The sequence below is a fragment of the Argentina silus genome (genome assembly GCF_951799395.1).
Source record: "Argentina silus genome assembly, chromosome: 14".
Classification (NCBI taxonomy): domain Eukaryota; kingdom Metazoa; phylum Chordata; class Actinopteri; order Argentiniformes; family Argentinidae; genus Argentina; species Argentina silus.
In genome coordinates this window covers 12,474,852-12,497,078 of record NC_139668.1, presented here as the reverse complement: position 1 = coordinate 12,497,078, position 22,227 = coordinate 12,474,852, and the positions used below count along the sequence as shown (strand labels likewise).

Sequence of the window (22,227 nt, the reverse complement as noted above, 5' to 3'; positions counted from 1 at the left end):
TCAAATACTCTCAGTTCCTCTATCAGCCCAGCTCGATGACTCAGACTCGCATCCCTTTCCAAGTGAAGCGGTCACCCAGCTTGATGACTCTGGAGTAGCACCGTGCCCTCAGCCGAGGGACTTTGATGACTCTGGAGTAGCACCGTGCCCTCAGCCGAGGGACTTTGACGACTCTCGCTTCCCCTTCCAAGTGACGCGGTCACTTAACCTCCAGCGAGCCTTTTAACAAAGTCCCAACCACTAACAGTTATGGGCAATGCCAACTACTGATAGAGCGAGGGCTAAGTCTCCAGGCAGCCTCTTACCAAAGTCCCAACTACTAACAGCTACGGGCGATGCAGAGTGCTGATAGAGCGAGGACTAAGACTCAAGGTAGCTAAGAGGGAGCCTACTCTGATACCAACGGCCTTCAGGCTGGGAGCCTCCTAGTGTAAATTCTCCCCGGAGAGAACTTTAGTCATGGATACCTCGATAGGGCTAAGACCTCCTGGTCTTTTAGAGATCCATCCTCTTCGGGGTCTTATGGAAATGCCCGTTGAGATGCTCTTGTCATCCCATTTTATACCTATCCTCCAGACCTGGACTCCTCCTGGTAGGTGGAGCACCTTTAACCTATCAGACTTCTTTCTTCTACCACATCATACTTGGGCATACCTTCCTCTGGACAGTACCTTCTGCATTTTGCACACATTCTGCAGGATTCACACACACTTCTGCAGGATGCACATATTCTGCAGGATGCACACATGTACCTCATAAAAGTTGCCAATAAAACGGACTGCGACTTCTTCTGCTTAGCAACCTGCTTAGCAACCCTCTCTTGGCCTTGTCAGGTTCCTCTTTCTCTCTCTTTCCCTACCAAACTTACATTCCAATTTTAACCATAAAACAAAACTTGATTATATTCTAACACCAACACGTAAAACACATTTCAACATTAAACAACCATAAGTCATTCTGTTAGTTACCTTTGATGTCATTTCATTAGTTATATTTTACTTCAGAACATCATTACACCACACAGACCCGCCCGGAACCACATATTTTAATGGTTACATTAGATTCTATTTCAGTACATTATTACTCCACACCGACCTGTCTGGAAGCAGGTGGCGTTGTAGGTCGAGGGAAGTCTGACCTAAATCCAATCGAGATGCTGTGGCAGGACCTGAAGCGGGCAGTTCATGCCAGACACCCCTCAAACCTCACTCAATTGGCTGAGTTCTGTAAGGAGTGGGCAAATATCCTTCAAAACAGATGTCAGAGACTGATTAGTGGCTTTACGCGACGTTTACTCCAAGTTATCGCTGCTAATGGAGGTGCCACAAGCTATTGACTGAAGTCTGTTGACTAACGTTCGCTAAATAAACAATGAAAATATATCATATTTTTTGTTTGTGTCCTTTATGTGGAATGTCTTTATTACAAATTGGGGTTTAGTTAAAGATTTTATAAGTTAATTTTAAGATTTTATGCAAAAATAATTACTATCCCCGTAGTGTTCACAAACCTTCAAGCAGCACTGTATCTATCTATCTAACATTCTATCCATCCAACCAACCAACCAACCAAACCATCTCTAACTTTATCCACTGCCATAATGACTATTTCACTTTCTTTCAACTTCCCATCTATCAAAACATCTTTAAACCTTTTCCACTATCAAAATATGACTTTGCAAGTTTCTTCTGGGACTTATTTGTCTAGTTGTTGATTGTTTTGTTCCATTTAATTAATGTCTTTAACTTTGAAGCCATTTTTCAAAAATGGCATCCACATCCCCCTGTCTCTATAGTGAAACCTACATCTATCACATACATTGACACGCTGGTGTAGGCCTAAAAAAAAAAAAAGATGACTTGCTGCCTTATTTACGGGCCTAATAGCCTACGGCCACCTGCTGGTACCTTTTAACGGAGGAGGACGCCAGTTTATGAGATCTGGGTGAGCTGAGATTAATCTACAAAGAAGCATTAGCCTATGCATAGCTTTTATTTTGCCATAGAAGTCAATTTGGTCAAAACGTTTAGTTCCTTCCGTTGGCCTACTTATGATCTATTTACTCTGAGATGTTTGCATAGGCCTATTGCCCTGGTGCACTGGAATGAGCCATGTTTATTGATTGCAAATCAGAAATTGGTACAAATGACTGTCACAATGTGCCTCATTATTATCAGTTTACAGAGTTGCCAATCCATATGCCAAGGTAAACTACCACGCTTGCAAATCTAACAAGTCAAACAAGGATGGCAACATTCCGTTGAGGATGGTTCAGTGTTGACGTCACACATTTAACCACATCAAAATTACATAAATGTGACTGTCATATTCGCAGTTGATTCTTCCCACATCTTAAATGAATGGTCTATCACAGTTATTGATCCCGACCACCATGTATGGGTCCACGCAGAGAACTGGATGGAGGAGACACTCCTTAGACTATGTGAGTTATATTTTATATAGAGTAATAGGTGCTATTAAATAAATTGAAAATTAATTAATAAGGTCTACTGAATGTCTGTTGTGGACAAAGCACTGTAAGTCACCTAAATTAGGTGCCATTTACGGACTAAGTGGTGTTGAATTTCAAAGTTAGGCTATACAAATCTAAATTAATAAAAACACATTTTGGGATAAGTAAAGGCTGTGCAAATCTTTCCCATAATCGTTCAGGTGAGATTGAAGTTGGTTTAAGATAAGCAAGGCTTTTTTATATCCTGTGTGAAAAAGTTGAAAATCATTTGCAAATGCATTTCATATGCATTGTGGAAGAATTCTCTGGAGTCCTCATGACCAAAGTACAGTTTTTATTTTTATTTTTATACATCTGTCATGTGGACAAAACATAATTGCCCTTTATGCAGTTTTTGACTGTACCAACTTAACCCTGGCCAGTAAACAAACTGCTCTACATTCTGCGCCCGTCTACTGCTAGGTACATTATTAATGATCAACATCACATTGCACTGCATAGGAATAAAATACGTGCCGAGTGCAAAAGTTTATATTGTTACGTACGTAATAATTGTGGGTTTTATTACACAGCTAAATGCAGTCTTACAAGTAGGCCTACAGTATTTACTTGCCCTAAGGCCGAGCGCAAATTAATTTTAATTGCCCAGACTGCCACAGAGCCCGTGTCGCAGGTACAGAGTTTCACCACAAAGCCCGTGTCGCAAGCAGAGCGAGTTTACTCACGCGCGCCGCCAGTGTCTTATCGACTGCCAGATCGAAATGAGAAGTTGACGTAAGAACTTTTGCACTCTGGTGTGATGCGGAAAAAAGAGGGAACGAAAGAGAGATCATGTTTTCGTCAAAGTCGCCAAATACCCTTACTAAATATGTTTCGAAATCGGCCGTTGGTGAACAGGTTTGTATGGTTGAATGTCAGTCCACACGGCAGTCGGACTGCACTTGTGGAATCTCGTCTGTCCCAATCGGACGTACAGCAGACCAAGGGAACGTAACGAATCGAGGTTATCAGAAGGTAAGAAAGGAGGTAATTTTTGCACGTGTCAACCCCGAGCCAATTGTTGTTTCATAGGTTAGATATCAAGTTTATTCTGGCTGCTACATTAATTCCTGTATTAGAAAGATCATTATTCTACACTAAAGCCTATTATATTCGACAGCTCAACTGTCCGCGTAGCCTATGTATGTATTTACTAGGCTATAACTGTACTTTGAACACTATCAGTGCTCACAATCAGATCAGCAAACAGCAGCATTCCAGTATTTTAGGGGATGTTTTTGGGCTTTCCTGACCTCTATATTGATTTTATACAGTCAACAAACAGGATTAAACAGAAAAGTTATCAATCTATCAACCATAGCCTATCTCTTGTGGTTTACTGTGCCCAAACGGGTCATTATCATATGCATAGAGCTCCTGAACATGGTCACAAGAAAATAATATCACATTGAAAAAAAGCATGTTTCACATTCACAGGCATACAATCTGAAAACACAGGTGCGAAGAAGACGTAGGCCTACAGTAAGACATGGCATGAACACACAAATATGGCATGTTCATTGTCCACCCTCCCTACCCATACTCTTCGCCAAAAGGAGCAGTGAGATGTGCTTCACTCCAAATTTGTATTGTTAAAATGGCGCAGTGGTGGTTCTGGCTTCGTCCCTGCCTCCTCCACTCCACTAAGCCCTACTCCAAAGTGTCAGATCCAGATGAGAGTTGACTCTCAGCAGAGTCACATTGGTGCCGTGTGAGCAGGGTTATGGCTTCTCTGATACACCAGTCATGTGTTCATTGTGCTTGTCCAGTAATGTTTTTGCGCTTTTATCACCCATGTTAGCACACCAGCTATGGGTTCCACACATACACTGCCTGGCAATGTTAGTGTAAAAGAGGTGGTTTGATTAACATCTTGCCTGGGACCTGAATATTTGTGTTTGCTCCTCGAGCTAATGCTCCAGGCTTTAAGTCAGTGGGCTAACACTGTCTTGTAATACACAGGCAACATTGGTTTGAATCCAGACGGTCACCTTTTTATAACCTCGAGGCCGGAGTTACCTCTTGACAGCATGTCACCTATGAGCTTCACTGCCCTCTTGTCTAAATACAATCTAATCTACCTAGGCACAAGATTGTAACACTTAACTCATGAAATTACATTATGGGTTAGGGCTATTGTAATAGAGACTTCTCTGTCTGCCTTACATTTTTGAAAAGTCACTTTGCTCTAATCCACTTAAACATTTTGTTTCCATGACGAAAATGAAAAAGTGTAGATTGTAGTGTCTTAATAGAAAGGTGTTTCGGACATATTTCCCCAATGAATGGGGCCCTATGGTGACCAAACCGTGACTACTCAATATCTAAGGAACCAACATATGTAAATAAAAAAATGCTTGGGCTAATCAACTACACCCAAGGTCAGGGCCATGTCAGGAAAAACATGTTAAAGAAGTGTAACATCCCTCTCAAGTTTGATCTCTCTTTATCTCTCTAACTCTTACTCTGTTCTCCAGGAGAATGGGAGTTCCTGTGCGGACTGGTGCCCTCAGAGGCGGGCCTATGAGAACCTGGCCTATGAGCCTGGAAGTCAGAGTGAGCTGAGGACCCTCTCTCAAGCTACGTTCAAGCTCTCTGGCCTTACCCCTGAGTCCTCCATCCAGGCCATCAAGAGCCGCATCTCCAGCTTGATGGGAGTGGTGGCTGTTAGCTTGTCCACGGCGAGTGGCTTGGCTCAAGTTGACTACGAGGCTTCAGATATCACTGCGAGGGAGATCTCTCTAGAGATCCAGGCCATGGGTTACAGCAACATGTATGTGGCTGGGGAGGAGGTGACCAAGGTGGAGGAGACAGAGGCCACAGTGTCCCTGACAAGGATGAGGGTTGAGGGTATGACATGCCAATCCTGTGTGCGCTCCATTGAGGAACGGATAGGTACCCTGCCAGGGGTTCTTAATATTCAGGTGTCTCTTGACAAGGGAGAGACTGTGGTGGCATTTCAGCCACACATAGTGACAGCTGAGGAGCTAAGGGAACAGATTGATGATGTGGGTTTTGAAGCCACTTTATTAGACAAAGGCACTCACAGACCAACCACTGGGGGCATGGACTTGGGGCAAGAGATGCCTTCAAACTCCATCTTTGATCCATCAACTCAGACTGTTATCATTGGGATTGTAGGTATGACCTGCAACTCTTGTGTACAGTCCATTGAAGGGATGATCTCTCAGATGACTGGGGTGTGTTCTATAGTGGTGTCACTAAAGGAGGAAAAGGGAACAGTTACCTTTGACCCGAATCTTACTCAGCCAGAGAAGCTAAGGACAGCCATTGAGGACATGGGCTTTGATGCATCACTTACAGGTATGTTCATGAATGTACTTTCTCAACTACACTTTTTGGGTAGGTCGACATATTGACATCTTATTGAAATATTAACAGAGTAGACATATTGTAGACAGAATGCTGAGTAATGTTGTAGGACGCAACTCACAGCTTTATTAAACATTCCAAAACTATGAAATTGGAAGCCTGGATGTCTTACAGTCTTAGCACGTCACCCTCTGTTGCATTCAATGCATTCCACTTCTATGCAATTCACTTCCAGCCATGCTATTGGTGGAGAGGAGGCAGTGTTTGGCCACAGGTCTCCTTGGAAACCATACAAGTGTGCTGTCTAGTGTAGCATCAAGTGTTCTTGAATTACCTAGACTTTTCCTGGCTGATTTTAATAGCACAATGAGGCCAGTCAAGGGAATTAGCCTAAGCGGATTATGGAATGGTTTATGTTTTTTTGATGTTTGGTTTTTTTCCTTCAATGTTCTACAAGTGTTCAAGGTCATTCTGGCTTTGTATTTGTTCCATCATGTATTTACAGTAACTATGACCCCTGGTTTAGGCCTCATTTGTACACACACAGATTAAGCCAACACATGCATCACACTTTCAAGGGAGACTCTCCATTGAAGATTATTTTTTTTATCTAAAAGAAGGCTTAATCCGCATTCAGGAAACTATAGCAATACTTCATAAAATATGTGACAACAAGAATTGCATAGTTCTGATCTTAAAATGTATCAGTAAAGGCTGATCTACCCATCTACACTTCTTTATCTCTCTCCATGCATCCATCTATCCACTTGTGTGTGGCTAATATGCTGTTTTCTATTCTTCTGAAGAGCCTGGTTCTGATCTCCATAGGCCCAGTGCCCCTCCCATGTCCTCCCATTTGGTGTCCCCCAATATGGCTGGCAGCAGTAGCGTTGACCCTTCCCAGGTGGCTACCCCTAGTGGTAGCTCTGATCCTACCAAGATGGCCACTGCCAATGGCAGCTCTGAGGATAGGAAGGTGCAGAAATGCTTTATCTGTGTGACAGGCATGACCTGTGCTTCCTGTGTGGCTAACATTGAGAGGAGTCTACTCAAACACAGAGGTGAGTGATATCATCCTTAAAGTCACTATCATCTGCTGTGAAGAACTTTTGAATTGGCAATATTACATGATTGACATGTGTTTACCACCACCACTTTCACTGGTTTGTGACTCATTGTGATGATGTGTGTGTGTGTGTGTGTGTGTGTGTGTGTGTGTGTGTGTGTGTGTGTGTGTGTGTGTGTGTGTGTGTGTGTGTGTGTGTGTGTGTGTGTGTGTGTGTGTGTACATGTTTGTGTTTTTGGTTTTGTTTTCTTGTTTGTCTCAGGTGTCATCTCAGTGCTTGTTGCTCTCATGGCTGGAAAGGCAGAGGTGAAGTATGACCCGGAAGTTATTGACGCAGCTCTGGTAACAAAGCTAATACAGGGCATGGGCTTCGGTGCCACACTGATAGAAGACAATGCTGTTATGGACGGGAAACTGGACCTTTCTGTGAGTCCTGCTCTTAGGCTGTGCACATATGGAGGTCCTTGTATCGCCTGTGTCAAAAGGACTTGCAGTAGAGTACAATAAGACATAGCAGTCATAAAGTAATAATAATCATTATTTCTTTAGCTATTGTAATAGACTCAAAGTGTCTTCGACACAGTAGACAAAAATACATTGAAGTAAACAAGGGAAATAACATGTTGTGTTTATCTATCTTTATTTAGTGTTAAATCCATGGGAAGGGGGGAAAAATGTTTGTGTAAATACAGTAGAGCCTCACAGCAGATATTGTATAGATCTATTCACTCATGAATAATTGATGCAACTTTTAAAATTAACCTGTTTTCCAATAACTGTGGCACGAAATACAAACTTGTTTTAACATAAATGCGGCATCAAGGGTTAGGGTTAGGGTTATGTTTTGTCAAACGTTCCCTATAGCAATGTTTAAGGGATTACCTGTCATAATAGAAATTAATCAAAGGCTTCGCTCTGCATATGCAGTGTACTCCAGTCCCACATTTGGTCCCAGTGTTGTCAGGTACAGCTGAAATGTGCTTCTGTCACCTACAGATAACTGGGATGACATGTGCGTCATGTGTCCATAACATTGAGTCCAAACTCACCAGGACCAAAGGGATTCTTGAGGCCTCGGTTGCCCTGGCCACCAAAAAAGCCCACATCAAGTTTGACCCAGAAGTGCTTGGGGCTCGAGATATCATCAGAGTCGTTGAGGTATATCACTTTATATTGTTCTCGTATAGGTTTGAAAAGGGTGATAATATTCGCTGTACATTTTAAAAAACATAATAGAATGTCGCGTAATAGAATAGAAGGTTTAGCAAACGTGTGTTGAGGACATAGGAAAGAACAAAGGCAAGAAAATGATGAGTTCTGCAATTAATTGTTGTTCAGCTTTAGATACATTTGATCAAAATAAAATAACTTGGAATTATTTATATATAATATAAAATTAATATAATTTGGAATTATTCCACTTTATTCCACCCTCTCCTTCTCATTCTCACTCTCTCACACTCTCTCTCTCTTTCACACACACACACACACACACACACACACACACACACTACACATACTAGGGGCTGGGCTTTGGGGCATCTCTGTTCAAGACTGAAGGCTTTGGAAACAACCTGGATCACCAGGAGGAAATTCAACAGCAAGTATCTGTTATAGCTCTTTCAGAGAGAGTGCTTCAGTGTATTTGTTTGTGTCTGTGCATACTGTAGATAGTGCGCGTGCGTGTGTGTGTGTGTTTGTGTGCGTGTACTTTGAATAATAATGTAATAACTAAATAATGTTGTGCTCATGCTCATCTGATGTTTGGTATGTGTGTCTGTGTGTGTATTTGTTTGTGTGGATGTGTGCATGTGGATTCTAGATGGAAGAACTCATTTCTGTTCAGTCTGGTGTTCGGGGTGCCTGTGATGGGGCTAATGATCTATATGATGGTGATGGACAGTCAGCACCAGGAGCATGGTGGCTCTATGCCCCAGGAGCAGAACCTGCTACCGGGCCTCTCCCTCCTCAACCTGGCCTTCTTCCTGCTCTGCACACCTGTCCAGGTAATATCCGACTTTGCCCAGTCTCAATGTCGGAGGTAATCATTTGGATACAGGACACATGATATTGCAAGGTGCAAATGGGGTCTATCTCACCCTCACCACCCCACCGCCCCCCCCCAACCCCCTTCTTTCTTTCTGTCTCATCAGATCTTTGGGGGCCGTTACTTCTACATCCAGGCCTATCGGTCATTGAAACACCGTACAGCTAACATGGACGTCCTGATTGTGTTGGCTACCTCCATTGCCTACGTCTACTCCTGCGTTGTCCTTATTGTGGCCATGGCAGAGAGAGCCGACCAAAGCCCCGTCACCTTCTTCGACACCCCGCCTATGCTCTTTGTATTCATCGCCCTAGGCCGATGGCTTGAGCACATCGCAAAGGTATGCCTCAGGTGGAATCTCTGTCATTGTATTGCACCATCACTTCATTGCTTAGACATTGGCGTGTTTGCGTTTGAAGTTTCCTCAGTGAGTGGCGCTGTGTTTGGTGTCTCCGTTCTGCAGAGTAAGACTTCGGAGGCGTTGGCCAAGCTGATGTCCCTGCAGGCGACTGATGCCACTGTGGTCACTCTAGGTGCCAATCACTCCATCGTGAGGTACACCCAGCCCTCACTGTCTCACAGTAACAGCAGCTGAAGATAGTCGTGCCACGTACACACTTTGTGGCAATCTTGTGTCTGTGGCTAAAAGGTCATAATCTATGGTCTTTGGTGTATAGCATGGGTGATGACACTCTGTAGATGTATTAGTGGGTATTGATTAGATTAGTGCATTAGCTGGGAATGGTTTAGGGGCCATGGTACTGTAATATGAGGGCCATGGAATTGAGCCATTGCAGCAGCACCCCTACTCTTGCAACAATGTGTGTGTGTGTGTTTCTGTCTGTCTGTCTGTCTGTCTGTCTGTCTGTCTCTGTCTGTCTGTCTGTCTGTCACAGTGAGGAGCAGGTGTCTGTGGAGCTGGTCCAGAGGGGGGATGTTGTGAAGGTGGTTCCTGGGGGAAAGTTTCCCGTCGATGGGAAGGTGATCGAGGGCAGCTCAATGGCAGACGAGTCCCTCATCACAGGTAGGGGATTTCACAAGAGATCAGGGATCTTACCAGTGTTTTTCAAAGACAGAAAACAAACATTTAAAAAGGTTAACTGTAAAAGTAGCTTTGGTAATGTCTAAGGTTCATTGTGGCAGTCACCGTGATCTGTGATTCATTGTTGTCATATGTGCACTTTTGACTCGTTCCATTCACGGTCTTTGTGGTTCATTGTGGTCCGTTATGGTTCTCTCTGGTCAGGTGAGCCCATGCCTGTGAGTAAAAGACCTGGCTGTTCAGTGATTGCTGGGTCCATCAACGCCCACGGAGCTCTCCTAGTCCAGGCCACCCATGTAGGGGCAGACACCACCCTCTGCCAGATAGTCAAGCTGGTGGAGGAGGCCCAGACCTCAAAGGCAAGACATTTATTCCCATACTCTACATACACACACATGCACTCAAACACACAGCTTCTCTCTCTCACTTTCTCTCTCTGCAGCTGTACTCACTTCTTAAACATACAGCTGTAGCTGTACTGTAAATCACAGAACAATGTATTTTGTTTTAACAGGCTCCTATCCAGCAGTTTGCTGACAGGCTCAGTGGGTACTTTGTTCCCTTCATAGTGATTGTGTCTGTGCTTACATTGCTGGTCTGGTTGGTGATCGGGTTTGTCAACTTTGACATTGTGAAGAAGTACTTCCCTGTGAGTAACTGCAAAGGCATGTAAAAAGTATCAAAGCAAGGCATTATGTGTACTTTGGCCTAATCTAGAATGAAATCTTGGCCTAATCCTGAATGACATCTTGGCCTAATCCTGAATGGCATCTTGCTTTGTGTGGAAATGGATGAATAAATATGAATGAATTGTGTATGTGTGTGTGTGTGTGTGGGGGGGGGGGGGGATGTTTGTTTGTTCACATATGGCCCTTCTACACCCGTACCTATTTTCTCCTCTCAGGGCTACTCTTCGAAAATCCCCAAGACGGATGTCATTGTCCGCTTTGCCTTCCAGGCCTCCATCACAGTGTTGTCAATTGCCTGCCCCTGCTCCCTCGGCCTGGCAACCCCAACAGCTGTCATGGTGGGCACAGGGGTTGGTGCTCAAAATGGCATCCTCATCAAGGGAGGAGAGCCGCTTGAGATGGCCCACAAGGCATGTTACCACTATACTTCCTCCAAACTGACACGTTTCCTATAAACCAGTGATTCCCAAATTGTAGTCAAGGTACAGTAATTACAGTAACATAGTATGCACTGCACACACATGGGTATACACAGAGGTATGTGTAATACCCACAATGAATTGATTTTTCACCATTCATTCATTATTACTTAACAAAGTTTTAGATTAGCTGAATATACAGTAGGTAAACAACTAAAAAAGTAGATATTTGTCCCTATCAGGTTGATGCCCAGAAGGCGGGAAGGGCATGTTTAGGGTACACATAAATATTAGAAAGGTTTGGGACCACTTCTCTGAATCTAAAAGCCAGTGACAGAAACTGAGACTGACAATGGTTTCTTTCTTCTGCCTCAGGTTGGTGCAGTGATGTTTGATAAGACAGGCACCATCACTAACGGTGTCCCGCGAGTGACACGCGTCTTGGTGCTATGGGAAATGGCGCGCCTGCCCCTGCGGAAGGTTCTGGCAGTGGTTGGCACTGCGGAGGCCAGCAGTGAACACCCACTAGGCATGGCTGTGGCCAAGCACTGTAAAGAGGTGAGACTAAAAACCCATTGACAACCATCACCTTTGATACGTACTAAAAAAAACAGACAAGTTTACTCCTGCTAGTTGTCTTATTCAACCCTTCGCCCTTCCCCTCCACTGTGTGTGTGTGTGTGTGTGTGTGTGTGTGTGTGTGTGTGTATATAAGGAGCTGAAGACAGATGCGCTGGGTTATTGCCAGGACTTCCAGGCAGTGCCTGGCTGTGGGATCAGTTGCAAAGTCTCAAACATTGAGGAGCTGCTACAACAGGGTGACCAGAGTGCCTGCAATACCCAGCTCCAACTGCAGGGGGCCACCACTGATGAGAGCAGTCTTGTCACTGAGGCAGACCCACAACCTGCAGGTCTGTGTTGCATTTCACCTGCAGTTTTTTTCCTCCTCTACCTTGTTTTCCTCTCTTACTCTAGTTCCCTTTGAGCTCCTCTCCGTTGACATGATTATGTGTGTATATTGTGTGACGGATTTCAAGGTTAGATTGCCCTCGCATGGTATTAAGGGGAACAACATCTGAAAACATTGCGTGTGTGTGTGTGTGTGTGTGTGTGTGTGTGTGTGTGTGTGTGTGTGTGTGCGTGTGTGTGTGCGTGTGTGCTGTCCAGGTGCCGCTGCCAGCCACACCTACTCTGTCCTGATAGGGAATAGAGAGTGGATGAGGCGGAATGGCCTCCACATCGGAGCTGACGTGGATGACGCCATGGTCAGTCATGAGACCAAAGGACAGACGGCCATCCTAGTAGCTATAGATGGTACAGTTTTGGCTCAGTGAAAGAGACAATATACACTCATTGGTGGACAGTTGAGTTTCAATATGATTATTTTTTTTTTCTGTTGTTTTTCATCTGAAATTTTTGCATCTCACAAATACAGTACATTTAAATAAATCAGATCAAGTCGACAATGGAGTTTATGACCGTACAGATTCAGATTTTTGTGGAAGTTATGCTTCTTTTAGTAGTGATGAACCTGCTGACACACTTTTGAGAAATAGTCATGTATATTAATGTCTCTACATCTATCCGTCCGTCCGTCCGTCCGTCCATCCATCCATCCATCCATCCATCCATCCATCCATCCATCCCTGTGCCCTAGGTGTGCTGTGTGCCATGCTGGCAATAGCAGACACAGTGAAGACAGAATCTGCGCTGGCTGTCCAAACCCTGATCAGCATGGGCATAGAAGTGGTCATGATCACAGGGGACAACAGACGCACGGCTAAGGCTATAGCCTCACAAGTAAGAGAGACAACAAACACATACAGTACATAAACATACACACACATTCATACATGCATTCAAACACCACAGCAATGAGGAGCATGCGTGTGTGTCTGTATCCAGGTGGGCATCAGGAAGGTGTTTGCTGAGGTACTGCCGTCCCACAAGGTGGCCAAGGTCCAGGAGCTGCAGGAGAGAGGCTTGAGGGTGGCCATGGTGGGAGACGGGGTCAACGACTCGCCTGCCCTCGCCCGGGCCGACGTGGGCATCGCCATTGGGACGGGCACCGATGTGGCCATCGAGGCAGCAGATGTCGTTCTTATTAGAGTAAGGGGCTGCATCGGGGCGGTGGTGGGCTGGGCGTAGTGGGGCGTAAACACACAACCACTGGCACCTTTACTTTGGTTAATTTTAATGGTGAATTGTTTTTAAGCTCGACGCTTAACGCTTACAAAAAACATGAATAGCAGAATATATCCCAGAGAGTGCCTTGTATGTGCTCATGGCAGACCTGAGGCAAAGGGTTTTTATTTGGGCTGGTTGTACTCTCTGTGTAGAATAATCTCCTGGATGTGGTGGCCAGTATTGAGCTGTCCAAAAAGACGGTACAGAGGATACGAATCAACTTTGTCTTTGCGCTCATCTACAACCTGGTTGGGATTCCCATCGCTGCAGGTGAGACCAAGCCTGACAAACCTCACAAACACACAATCAGATTAGTTTGACACAAATACCCATCTTTTTCACTCTTTATAGAATCAAATCTGGTGACTTATAAACCTCATCTGTTTTTCTTGAAACCACATGGTGTCTCTGGCAAGCTGAACAAGTCAATAATTCACCACCAAAAGCAAACAGTATCTGTTTTTCTGTGTGCACATGACAAGCCTACAGAGATTTACTGGTTCTATAAAGTTTGTGACCGTGAAGGTCAGGTAGTGGTAAGCACATGCGCCAGCATCTTTCTGTCTGCCCGACACTTCAGGCTTCCTCAAGATATTCACAGAAGCAAATTCAATCTATTTTACTTTTTAGGCTTGTTCTATAGGTATGTGCAAGTTTGTGTAGGTATGTGCATTTCTGTGGATGTGTGTAGGTGTCGATTATGTGTGTGTGTGGAAGGTATTGATGATGTGCGTGTGTGTGTGTGTGTGTGTGTGTGTGTGTGGGGGGGGGGGGGGGTGGGGGGCATTAAAAAAGACTTATGTATTCTACTTTCCCAGGTGTGTTCATGCCCGCTGGTTTGGTGCTACAGCCCTGGATGGGTTCAGCAGCCATGGCTGCCTCCTCAGTATCTGTAGTCGTCTCCTCTCTGCTGCTCCGACTGTGAGTCTAGACCATTTGTCTGTATTACACCCTCCTTTCATCTATCTGAGTCTGCAACACACACACACACACACACACACACACAACCGTCCAGATCTAGGGGTCCTTCTCTGCACCTCCGATGCTCCAGAGTAACGTATTACTGTGCGATAGTAAAACTCTCAGACCACATTGTCATTTGTGAGGATTTATCTTCCAAAATGCACTTAAAGACCGTGACCTCACCCCTAGCCACCAATCTCATTCACACAATTGGAAGCTTGCTGTTGAAGAAGCCTGCATTGCAGATTTGGAAATGAGTTCTCCTGTTCTGAAAACAGAGTTTTACTTTAATGACGTACATTACTAGATTGAGTAATGCACCCTTCCTTTCTACCTGAGGGGAGTTTGAAAGCAGAAGCCATTTTAGTACTAGGTTGGAACCAGTCATTAAGAGTGGTAATAAGTATGAGCATAATGACATTTTAAAGGACTTGTCACTCTTCTTTTGACGGTCACTCAACCCATGTCCACCTGGAGCCTCTATGGTAATACAGGATTATACCTCCACGTCAATTTGTTGTTGCTGCTGTTGTTGAGTGTGGAGCAAGATCCCAAAACATTTCACTTTGTCTATTACAACTGTATGCAATATAAGTGCCAAATAACATTTGGTTTGATTTGATTTGAATTTGTAACTTATGCCACTTTTAATTTGCGTGGGCCAAAGTTACATAACGAGAGGTCTCAACTAGGGAGTTAACATTAACATTTGAAACTTGATAATCAACATTTGAAACTTCACCATGAGATTTTTTGCATTATTTAATTGTTTTCAACATCCCAGATGAGCAAATGGCCTAAATACTGGACTAATGTTCCCTACATTTCTGTCCTCTTATGCAACCGCGGAAGCCAACTCTCCCATCTCTTAAACTGAGTTGGTCCATCGAGAGGCATTGCCATAGCAACCAGCTCACAGCAGCAGATTGCTATAGAACCGCCCAGGGCAATATGAATACTGTGTCTGCTACAGAGGCCCACTCTGCACTACACACACACACACACACCCACCCACACACACACACACACACACACACACACACACACACACACACACACACACACACACACACACACACACACACACAGAACCATTTGCCATTTCACCTTTGCCCTCCAGCTGTTCATGGCTCTCTATCACCTCCTGTGCGTTTGCTCTCATCTGTACCAAGCCCATTCTTCAATACAAGAACCATTCCAACTCCCCCATCGTCTATCTTACACAATTTAAAAGCTAAAAGAACACGTTTTCTTATGTACGTACTATTTTCCTTTGTATTTCCCTCCAGCACTTTTCTTATCTGTTTCTCACATTCACTCACCCTTCTATCATGCATATGTACACCTTTCTACCTGTCTGTATTAGAGTAGGTCACTCTCATCCAACCACACCTATAGGTCAGCCTCTTCCCAGTGGGATGACTTACTGTTGGCTTGTCCATCTGTGACATGTAGGTGTGAAAGCATGTAGGTGTGAAAGCATGTAGGTGTGAATGCATGTAGGTGGCAATGTTTAGGAGACATAACAGCTAATTAGACAACTGAAACAGAAAAGAAAAGAACGGAAACAGATTGAAATAAGTCAGGTTGTCCGCACCAGTCTTGCTAGTCACAATCGTCTGACGGTGTTTGAATGCATCTCGAAGGTTTGGCCCTGGGGATGGTGGTCTTTTTTCAGATTTGTTTGTCTTTATCTCAGAGGGAATATGCTGTAAAGATAAAGTATTATATTCCTCACCTTTAGAAAAATGTGATCCGTAAACTTGTCTTCCCTTCCTGATCCCTTCAGCTATAAGAAGACTCCCGTGGAGGTGTATGAGCTTCGGGCCCAGGGCCATATGAAGAGCCTGAGTCCCTCCCAGGTGAGCACCCACGTGGGGTTAGATGATCTGCGGCGTAGCCCTCCCACTTTCCGTGGGGCCTGGGAACGCCTGAGCCAGGGCAGCCGCTGCTCCCTGCCTGCCTCCCTGTCCAGCCGGCCAGCCAGTCGAGGTCCATCCACCCACTCCCTCCAGGACCAAGACCGCTATTCCCTGCTGGACCACGAGAGGGAGGAAGACCTCGTAGTATAGAGGACCACATTGGACAGGGGAGGAGGTTTTAGTGTGTAGTGTTGATCTTCTATGGTCGCATTGATTCTACTCACAGTGGTGATAAAATTACCAAAGCACATGAACTGAAGGGGAGAGGACCTCAACATTACGGTCTTAGAGCAAGAAGAACAGTAACAACCGTGTAATAGGAAACGGTCCATTAGGAAAGATGGAATAATGGAAATGTTGCAAGGGAAACAATTCAAACCACAGTATAACTTGATATAACCTTATGAGAGATTTGTGTAACACTTAGAAATGTAGGCTGTTGCCTCATGCCTTTGGGCGTTGGTTTACATTGGCATTCCGTATAGTCTTTTCCTTCAATGTACCTGAATCCTGTAAATACTGAACCTGAAACTGTGATAACTACCTGGAGCAGAATACCTGTGGAAAAATCACTCTGAACCAAAAATGTAACCCAAATGTTTTGCTTAACATCTTTTGAGGCATTGATGTAAACATTACAAATGATGGACATGTAACTTGTAGTTGTTCTGTGACATATTGGTGCCTGAAAGCTTTAAGGTCCATACTTTTCTTAGTATAAGTGTTGATAGCAAGACAGCTTTTACCCATTCATTGGTTCCAAATCCATAGAACTAGCCATAACAAGGTTTCCATTTCATCTGTGCAACAGGTGCATCATAAAGATGAGTCTTCAAGATTAAAACACACACACACACACACACACACACGTCCTTCACGGGTGGCATCAATCCTACTTCAATTCACTGAGATGAATGTAAATGTAAGAACTAAATAATAGACCAAAAATGCACTTTTATTAATTTCTTGAATCAAATGTCACCCAAGGTTTTGAAATTGGAATTGACCCAGAACCCTGTACTCTTTGTTGTACAATAGCCAAATATATTTTAACCAAACACATCATGGACTCCTGTTGCAACTTCTTTGTGCGAACTTTGAAATTCAATGCATCACTGGTTTGTAGAACGTCGTTGGAAAACACTCTTCATCTTTAGAACCAAGCAAATGTCTCATTCAGTGTCAGTGGAAAAAGAGGTCATTAATTTTGCATTGCCAGTAATAACAACACACTGGAGATGACACTAGGGATACACCCTAAAGCACTTACAGTACCTAGTAGTGCATTTTACCTCAATAAAAGCTTCCTCTCATGTCCTCTCCTTAATCTGCACCAGATGGAGAGTGAAATTCCTAGTAGGCAATTCCAGCAGAGCCATAAAATGTATGACAATGGCTTCCACAATTTGGCTTCCCCCTTGTGTTTTCATCTCAATACAAATAGAAGGGAGAGGAAACACATTGGTCCATTTAGATGGACCTCTAAAGCACTAGTGTTTCAATTCTGAAAAACTCTTCTGAATGTTTCCAACACCATGTTGGGCAAAGGGCAGTATTATGATGCATACAAGATACAACCTCACCAAGTCAATTTCCTGTATGTGCAAATATACTTGGCCAAATAAAAGAATTCTGATTCTGAATTCTGATTCTGATACATACACCACACAGCCAAGGCACAGCCTATGTAGCATCTCAATGTACCCCTAGTTGCAGACCAACTAGTGCACACTGCTTATCAGAATCAATGATACAAAACTGACCGCTTACTGCTGCCAAAACACGTGGGGCAGAAACATTCCTTATCTTACAGTGAATTTTCCATTTTATGAATGAACTGGTAAGAGCATCATACCGTTGCATTGAAGTTTTCCACACAGAAATGTGAATGCATTCTTCTTTCATTCAACAAACTACTTCATTAATTGTGTTACATAACTGATTTTGATTGGGTATATGCAAGCAACCTTTTTAAAGGCACACAGAACTCAGTGAAAACCATGATGGCCATACACGCGTTATGTTGATATATCATTTATGAAAAAGTTTACTCACTCAACCGTTTTAGTTACTCTGGGGGACGGGAGGTTACAATTGCTGGTCATTTTCGCATAAATGCAAGCAAACTACAATCAGTTCTGCATCTGGGTTGCGCTCACCCTCCCCTCTTGAGTTCATCCTTGACAGAGATAACATTGCTGCGGCGGACATGTACTGTGCACAGTAGTCAGACAGTGAAGAAGATGCGCATGTGAAGCAGTATTTGTTTGCGCGTTCGTCCTTTTGCGCTTCGAACTCGTTGAATACTCGCCATTCAACACAATACACGGAAAAGGTACAGTAGCCTATGTAAACGAGCAACCTACTTTTTTAGATTATCAACTTGCAACTATGTTTAAGAAATAGTTTGTCTCTGCGGTGTTTGGTACAATACATTTGATACTGCATGCTCACCGGTAAGGTAATAATCTGTGCGCCGTGGTAAAGGGTATGCAATGATCACACGCAACTGTATTGCCCATAGATGTATTCACTTTCTAATGTTGAATATGTGCATTGCAAGCAATTAAGATGCATGTAAAGGTGCAGGGCGTAAGTTTGTTGGACATCTGCCCCTGGCTGCCGCGGCGAAATTCAGTTGGAAGTTCCAAACAACATCATCCTCCCTAATAATAATAATGATAATATAACCCCCGAAATGGACATGCAGTGTTGGACATTAGTTGTTGTGTTTCTGCATGTTCTGCATGCGCGCAGATTCGAAGAGGCAGCCACCAGAGACAGAAAGGCGAAAATCGGTGAGTTCACTCCTCTAGAACACATGGCAGTAATATGTTTGTATGCAAGTAACATGTTTGTAACATGTTTGTTTGCAAACCGAATGTTGCATAAGGCACTATTTAGAAAGCACCAAAACAGTTTTCATTACATAGTCATTAGAACTATTAGGAAGCTTTTTGTACATTGACTAAAGAGGGTGCAATATGTGACCTGTGCAGAATTTACGATGGCCGCAGGTGTCGAGAAGGCATGTCATCGATGTTTATCAAAGATGGCTAGTAATGGTGAGTTATTCATCCGCACTCAGACACGCACGCACGCACACACACACACCCCTTCTCTATTTTCTTTCTAAGTGTCCTTTTCGATTCAAGCACATAACGTTTTTATTATTGTTAGTAGTAGGGCTGGGTTGGTACAAAAGCCATCATGAAGTTCTCCAGGAACAAGGTTGCTGACCATTTGACTTGTGTGGGTCTGTACTTTCACTCTAATCAATAGATCACTGCTTCCTGAGTAGTACAATGTGTGTCCCTGGGGTTAAGGTGATAATGGAAGTGGTGGGTTATTAGGTTAGTTAGCTAAGTTAGAATGGAAAGGACAGATTTATGTTTTTTCTTAATTGATTTTAACCGCTTTTTTCTAGTCTACTTTGTGGTTGGACTTTTCGCCTTCCTGGCCTTACCCCTCACAATGGCATTTGTAGGTAAGACAGTCAAATCACAGTCCATCAAATAGCATGATAATTATTTGTTCAAGATCCACTTTAGGATTGAGGTATTCATTCTTGGTCCACTGAGGTATGTTAGCAAACATACTAGGCCCTATAGACTGTGGAGACTGTTTCCCTTGCAGGCGTGAAGTCTATCGATGATTGTCCTGTTCAGCCAATGATTCCTCTCTACCTGCTTGTGGGTGGAGTTGTGGGCAGCCTAAAGGTAATACACAGACTAGTCTTCCTTTAAAGGCCTGTCATTTTGAATTCTGATAACCTGGGAATACCCATGTTGTTGATTACACTTAGTTGTGGTCTAGTATGGAAACTGTGGTCATGTAAGGATGATAGTAACAGTGCATTGATCAAATGATGCTTTTCCCAATAATTAGTTCTCCACACTGTTTAGGATTAGGTTATGGATCGTTGTTACAGATAGGAATGTTTACGGACTGCAGACCCAATTAAGGACTGCAGTTGTACTGACCTCAATCTGACCCTTGACCCCAACAGGTGACACTCCTCCTCTACGACACAGCCCGCATGAGATCACTAATTTCCAAGTCTGTCATCATTGGCGACGATGACGCTGACGAGTATCCATGGCGACAGAATGCCGACAAGTACTATGTCCACATTGTCCTCAGCTTGTTCCTTTTTGTGTGGTTCATCTTGGGTAACTACTGGGTGTTCTCTGTGTATCAGCCCAACTTCATTCCACCGTTCCACCAGCCACAGGACTACTGCAGGAAGTCTCTCTACCTGTTTGCTGTGTCTGTGTTGGCGTTCAGCCATTCCGTGCTGTTCCTTCTGCTCTGCTGTGGAGTCTGTGTACATGTATGCTCTCAAATGAACGTGCGGGATGACTATGGGGATGATGGCGACAACTGACTGGCTCACTGGTTGACTCCCCAGGGAATGTGTGCAATTCTAAAGAACAACTCTTTAGTGGAGAGTCTCAAGATTTAGTCCAGGGCTTGACTTGATGTGTCAACACTTGATGTGTGGAAACCACCCTTAAATGTCTAGTCGCCACATTTCTCTGGGGTAGACATGTGATATACAGTAGTGTCTCACTATCTCCTAGGCATCTGAGAACAGGCCAAGGACACCTGTGAGTATAACACACATGTACTGTATATGCAACCCCTGGGTTACAGCAGTTAGGACTTTGAAACTGTTATTCCTGAGCTTGTTTGGTCACCAGTCGTGTGTCTGATGACACATGTAAGTCTAGAGGCCTAGAATGCAAGGTTATTCCTCATCTGATTGCATGTGTGCCTCTTTTGTCAACAGAATAGCAAAGTCTCTATTAATAATATGACATAATGTTATGCCATTTCATAATGTGTAAGCATGGAAATGTGCCTTTTGAATATTCTGCTCTCATCTCCCTTTTTTGTTAGAATCCGCAATTAAGGTCTTCTTCTTACTCTGATGCTTGTCTCTGATACTGCCGTTGTTGTTCTTGTTGTTTAATGATGACTATAATTTAATTCCTTTTTGTCATAAGCCTCGACGCTGCAAGCTAAACTGAACCACAGCTCTCCCCTCGCCTCATTCAGCCACTCTAACAGCGCGGTAAAAAGTTAATTATACATTAATTTAATGATGGAGGTAATGTGACTCCTCACTGTTTTATTGTATTATTATTTATTTTTTTATAATTTAGTAACATCAATAATACATCTGCTGTAATTTAGCATCTGTTTGATTCCAGAGTCACTTAAAGCTTCCTGCAAATCCCTGCACTGTACAAATAATATTTTACAAGTAACATACATTTGGGGACAGATTTCAGACCTGATTATTAGCATTTACTCTATACTATGTTCAACTCAATGTACTGTATGGTTTTTTTGTAAGTATGCAGAAATATAAATGAATGTTTGCACTTTCTGAAATATTCTCAGTTTGTTCGTTTTCACAATGTGAGATTTGAAAATGGACATATAATGGCAGTGTACACAATAGGAACTCTAATGCCCAATAAATAGTGAATCATAGCAGACAGACTCATAAGATGGTTGATTGTCCTGGTGAAGTTTACTACACTCATCAGAAGGCACTGTTGTATTGGTAATTCCTCCATGAGAAACATTAAACCATAATACCAAATACTGTGCCCTGCCAAAGTGATGGGACAGTGAAGCATTTTCTCTTCTTTTGGCTCTGCACTCCAAAAGTTTGGATTCTAAATCAGACAGTTACTACTAGATATTCTCAGCTTTTATTTGATGGTATTTATGTATATATTGGTTTCACCGTTCAGAAATTACAACACTTGTTATGCATAGTTCCCCTGCTTTAGGGTACCCAAAAGTAATGGGACAATTGGCTTGACAGGTGTTTCTGGTAAGTCAGGTGTGTTCCGTCACATCATTTGTGCAGGCATAAGAGACCTATCAATGTCTAGTACTGATTCTAGGCTTTGCATTTGCCTTTGGAGTTTGCTATTGGTGTCTGTCAACATGAGGACCAAAGAGGTGTCAATGAAAGTCATCTGTCCCATTACTTACGCAGGACACTGCATGTTGCACTACTGGGTTAC

General features: G+C 43.4%; 2 protein-coding genes across 3 annotated transcripts; both read left to right on the top strand.

The window, feature by feature from the left end:
* Positions 1-2,343: 2,343 nt before the first annotated feature.
* Positions 2,344-17,242, top strand: atp7b (ATPase copper transporting beta). Of its 2 annotated transcripts, none has more exons than XM_083685430.1 (21): positions 2,344-2,443; positions 4,990-5,836; positions 6,652-6,906; positions 7,174-7,337; positions 7,908-8,069; positions 8,435-8,511; positions 8,734-8,917; positions 9,065-9,298; positions 9,422-9,513; positions 9,855-9,982; positions 10,205-10,359; positions 10,515-10,649; positions 10,905-11,099; positions 11,484-11,666; positions 11,824-12,019; positions 12,276-12,422; positions 12,766-12,908; positions 13,014-13,217; positions 13,448-13,565; positions 14,114-14,216; positions 16,048-17,242. In XM_083685430.1, exons 1-21 carry the CDS (start codon positions 2,357-2,359, stop codon positions 16,328-16,330), a joined length of 4,092 nt encoding a protein of 1,363 aa, XP_083541556.1. In that variant the 5' UTR covers positions 2,344-2,356; the 3' UTR covers positions 16,331-17,242. The 2 variants fall into 2 exon arrangements, with proteins under 2 accessions (XP_083541556.1, XP_083541555.1); XM_083685429.1 differs by lacking the exon at positions 2,344-2,443 and adding an exon at positions 3,262-3,487.
* Positions 17,243-19,187: 1,945 nt separating this feature from the next.
* On the top strand, positions 19,188-20,567 carry LOC310815369 (transmembrane protein 272-like; the record flags this gene model as incomplete). The annotated part of the gene is made up of 4 exons (XM_083685106.1): positions 19,188-19,245; positions 19,608-19,667; positions 19,817-19,899; positions 20,190-20,567. The coding sequence occupies 4 exons, from the start codon at positions 19,188-19,190 to the stop codon at positions 20,565-20,567; spliced, it is 579 nt and encodes a 192-aa protein (XP_083541232.1).
* Positions 20,568-22,227: the final 1,660 nt, after the last annotated feature.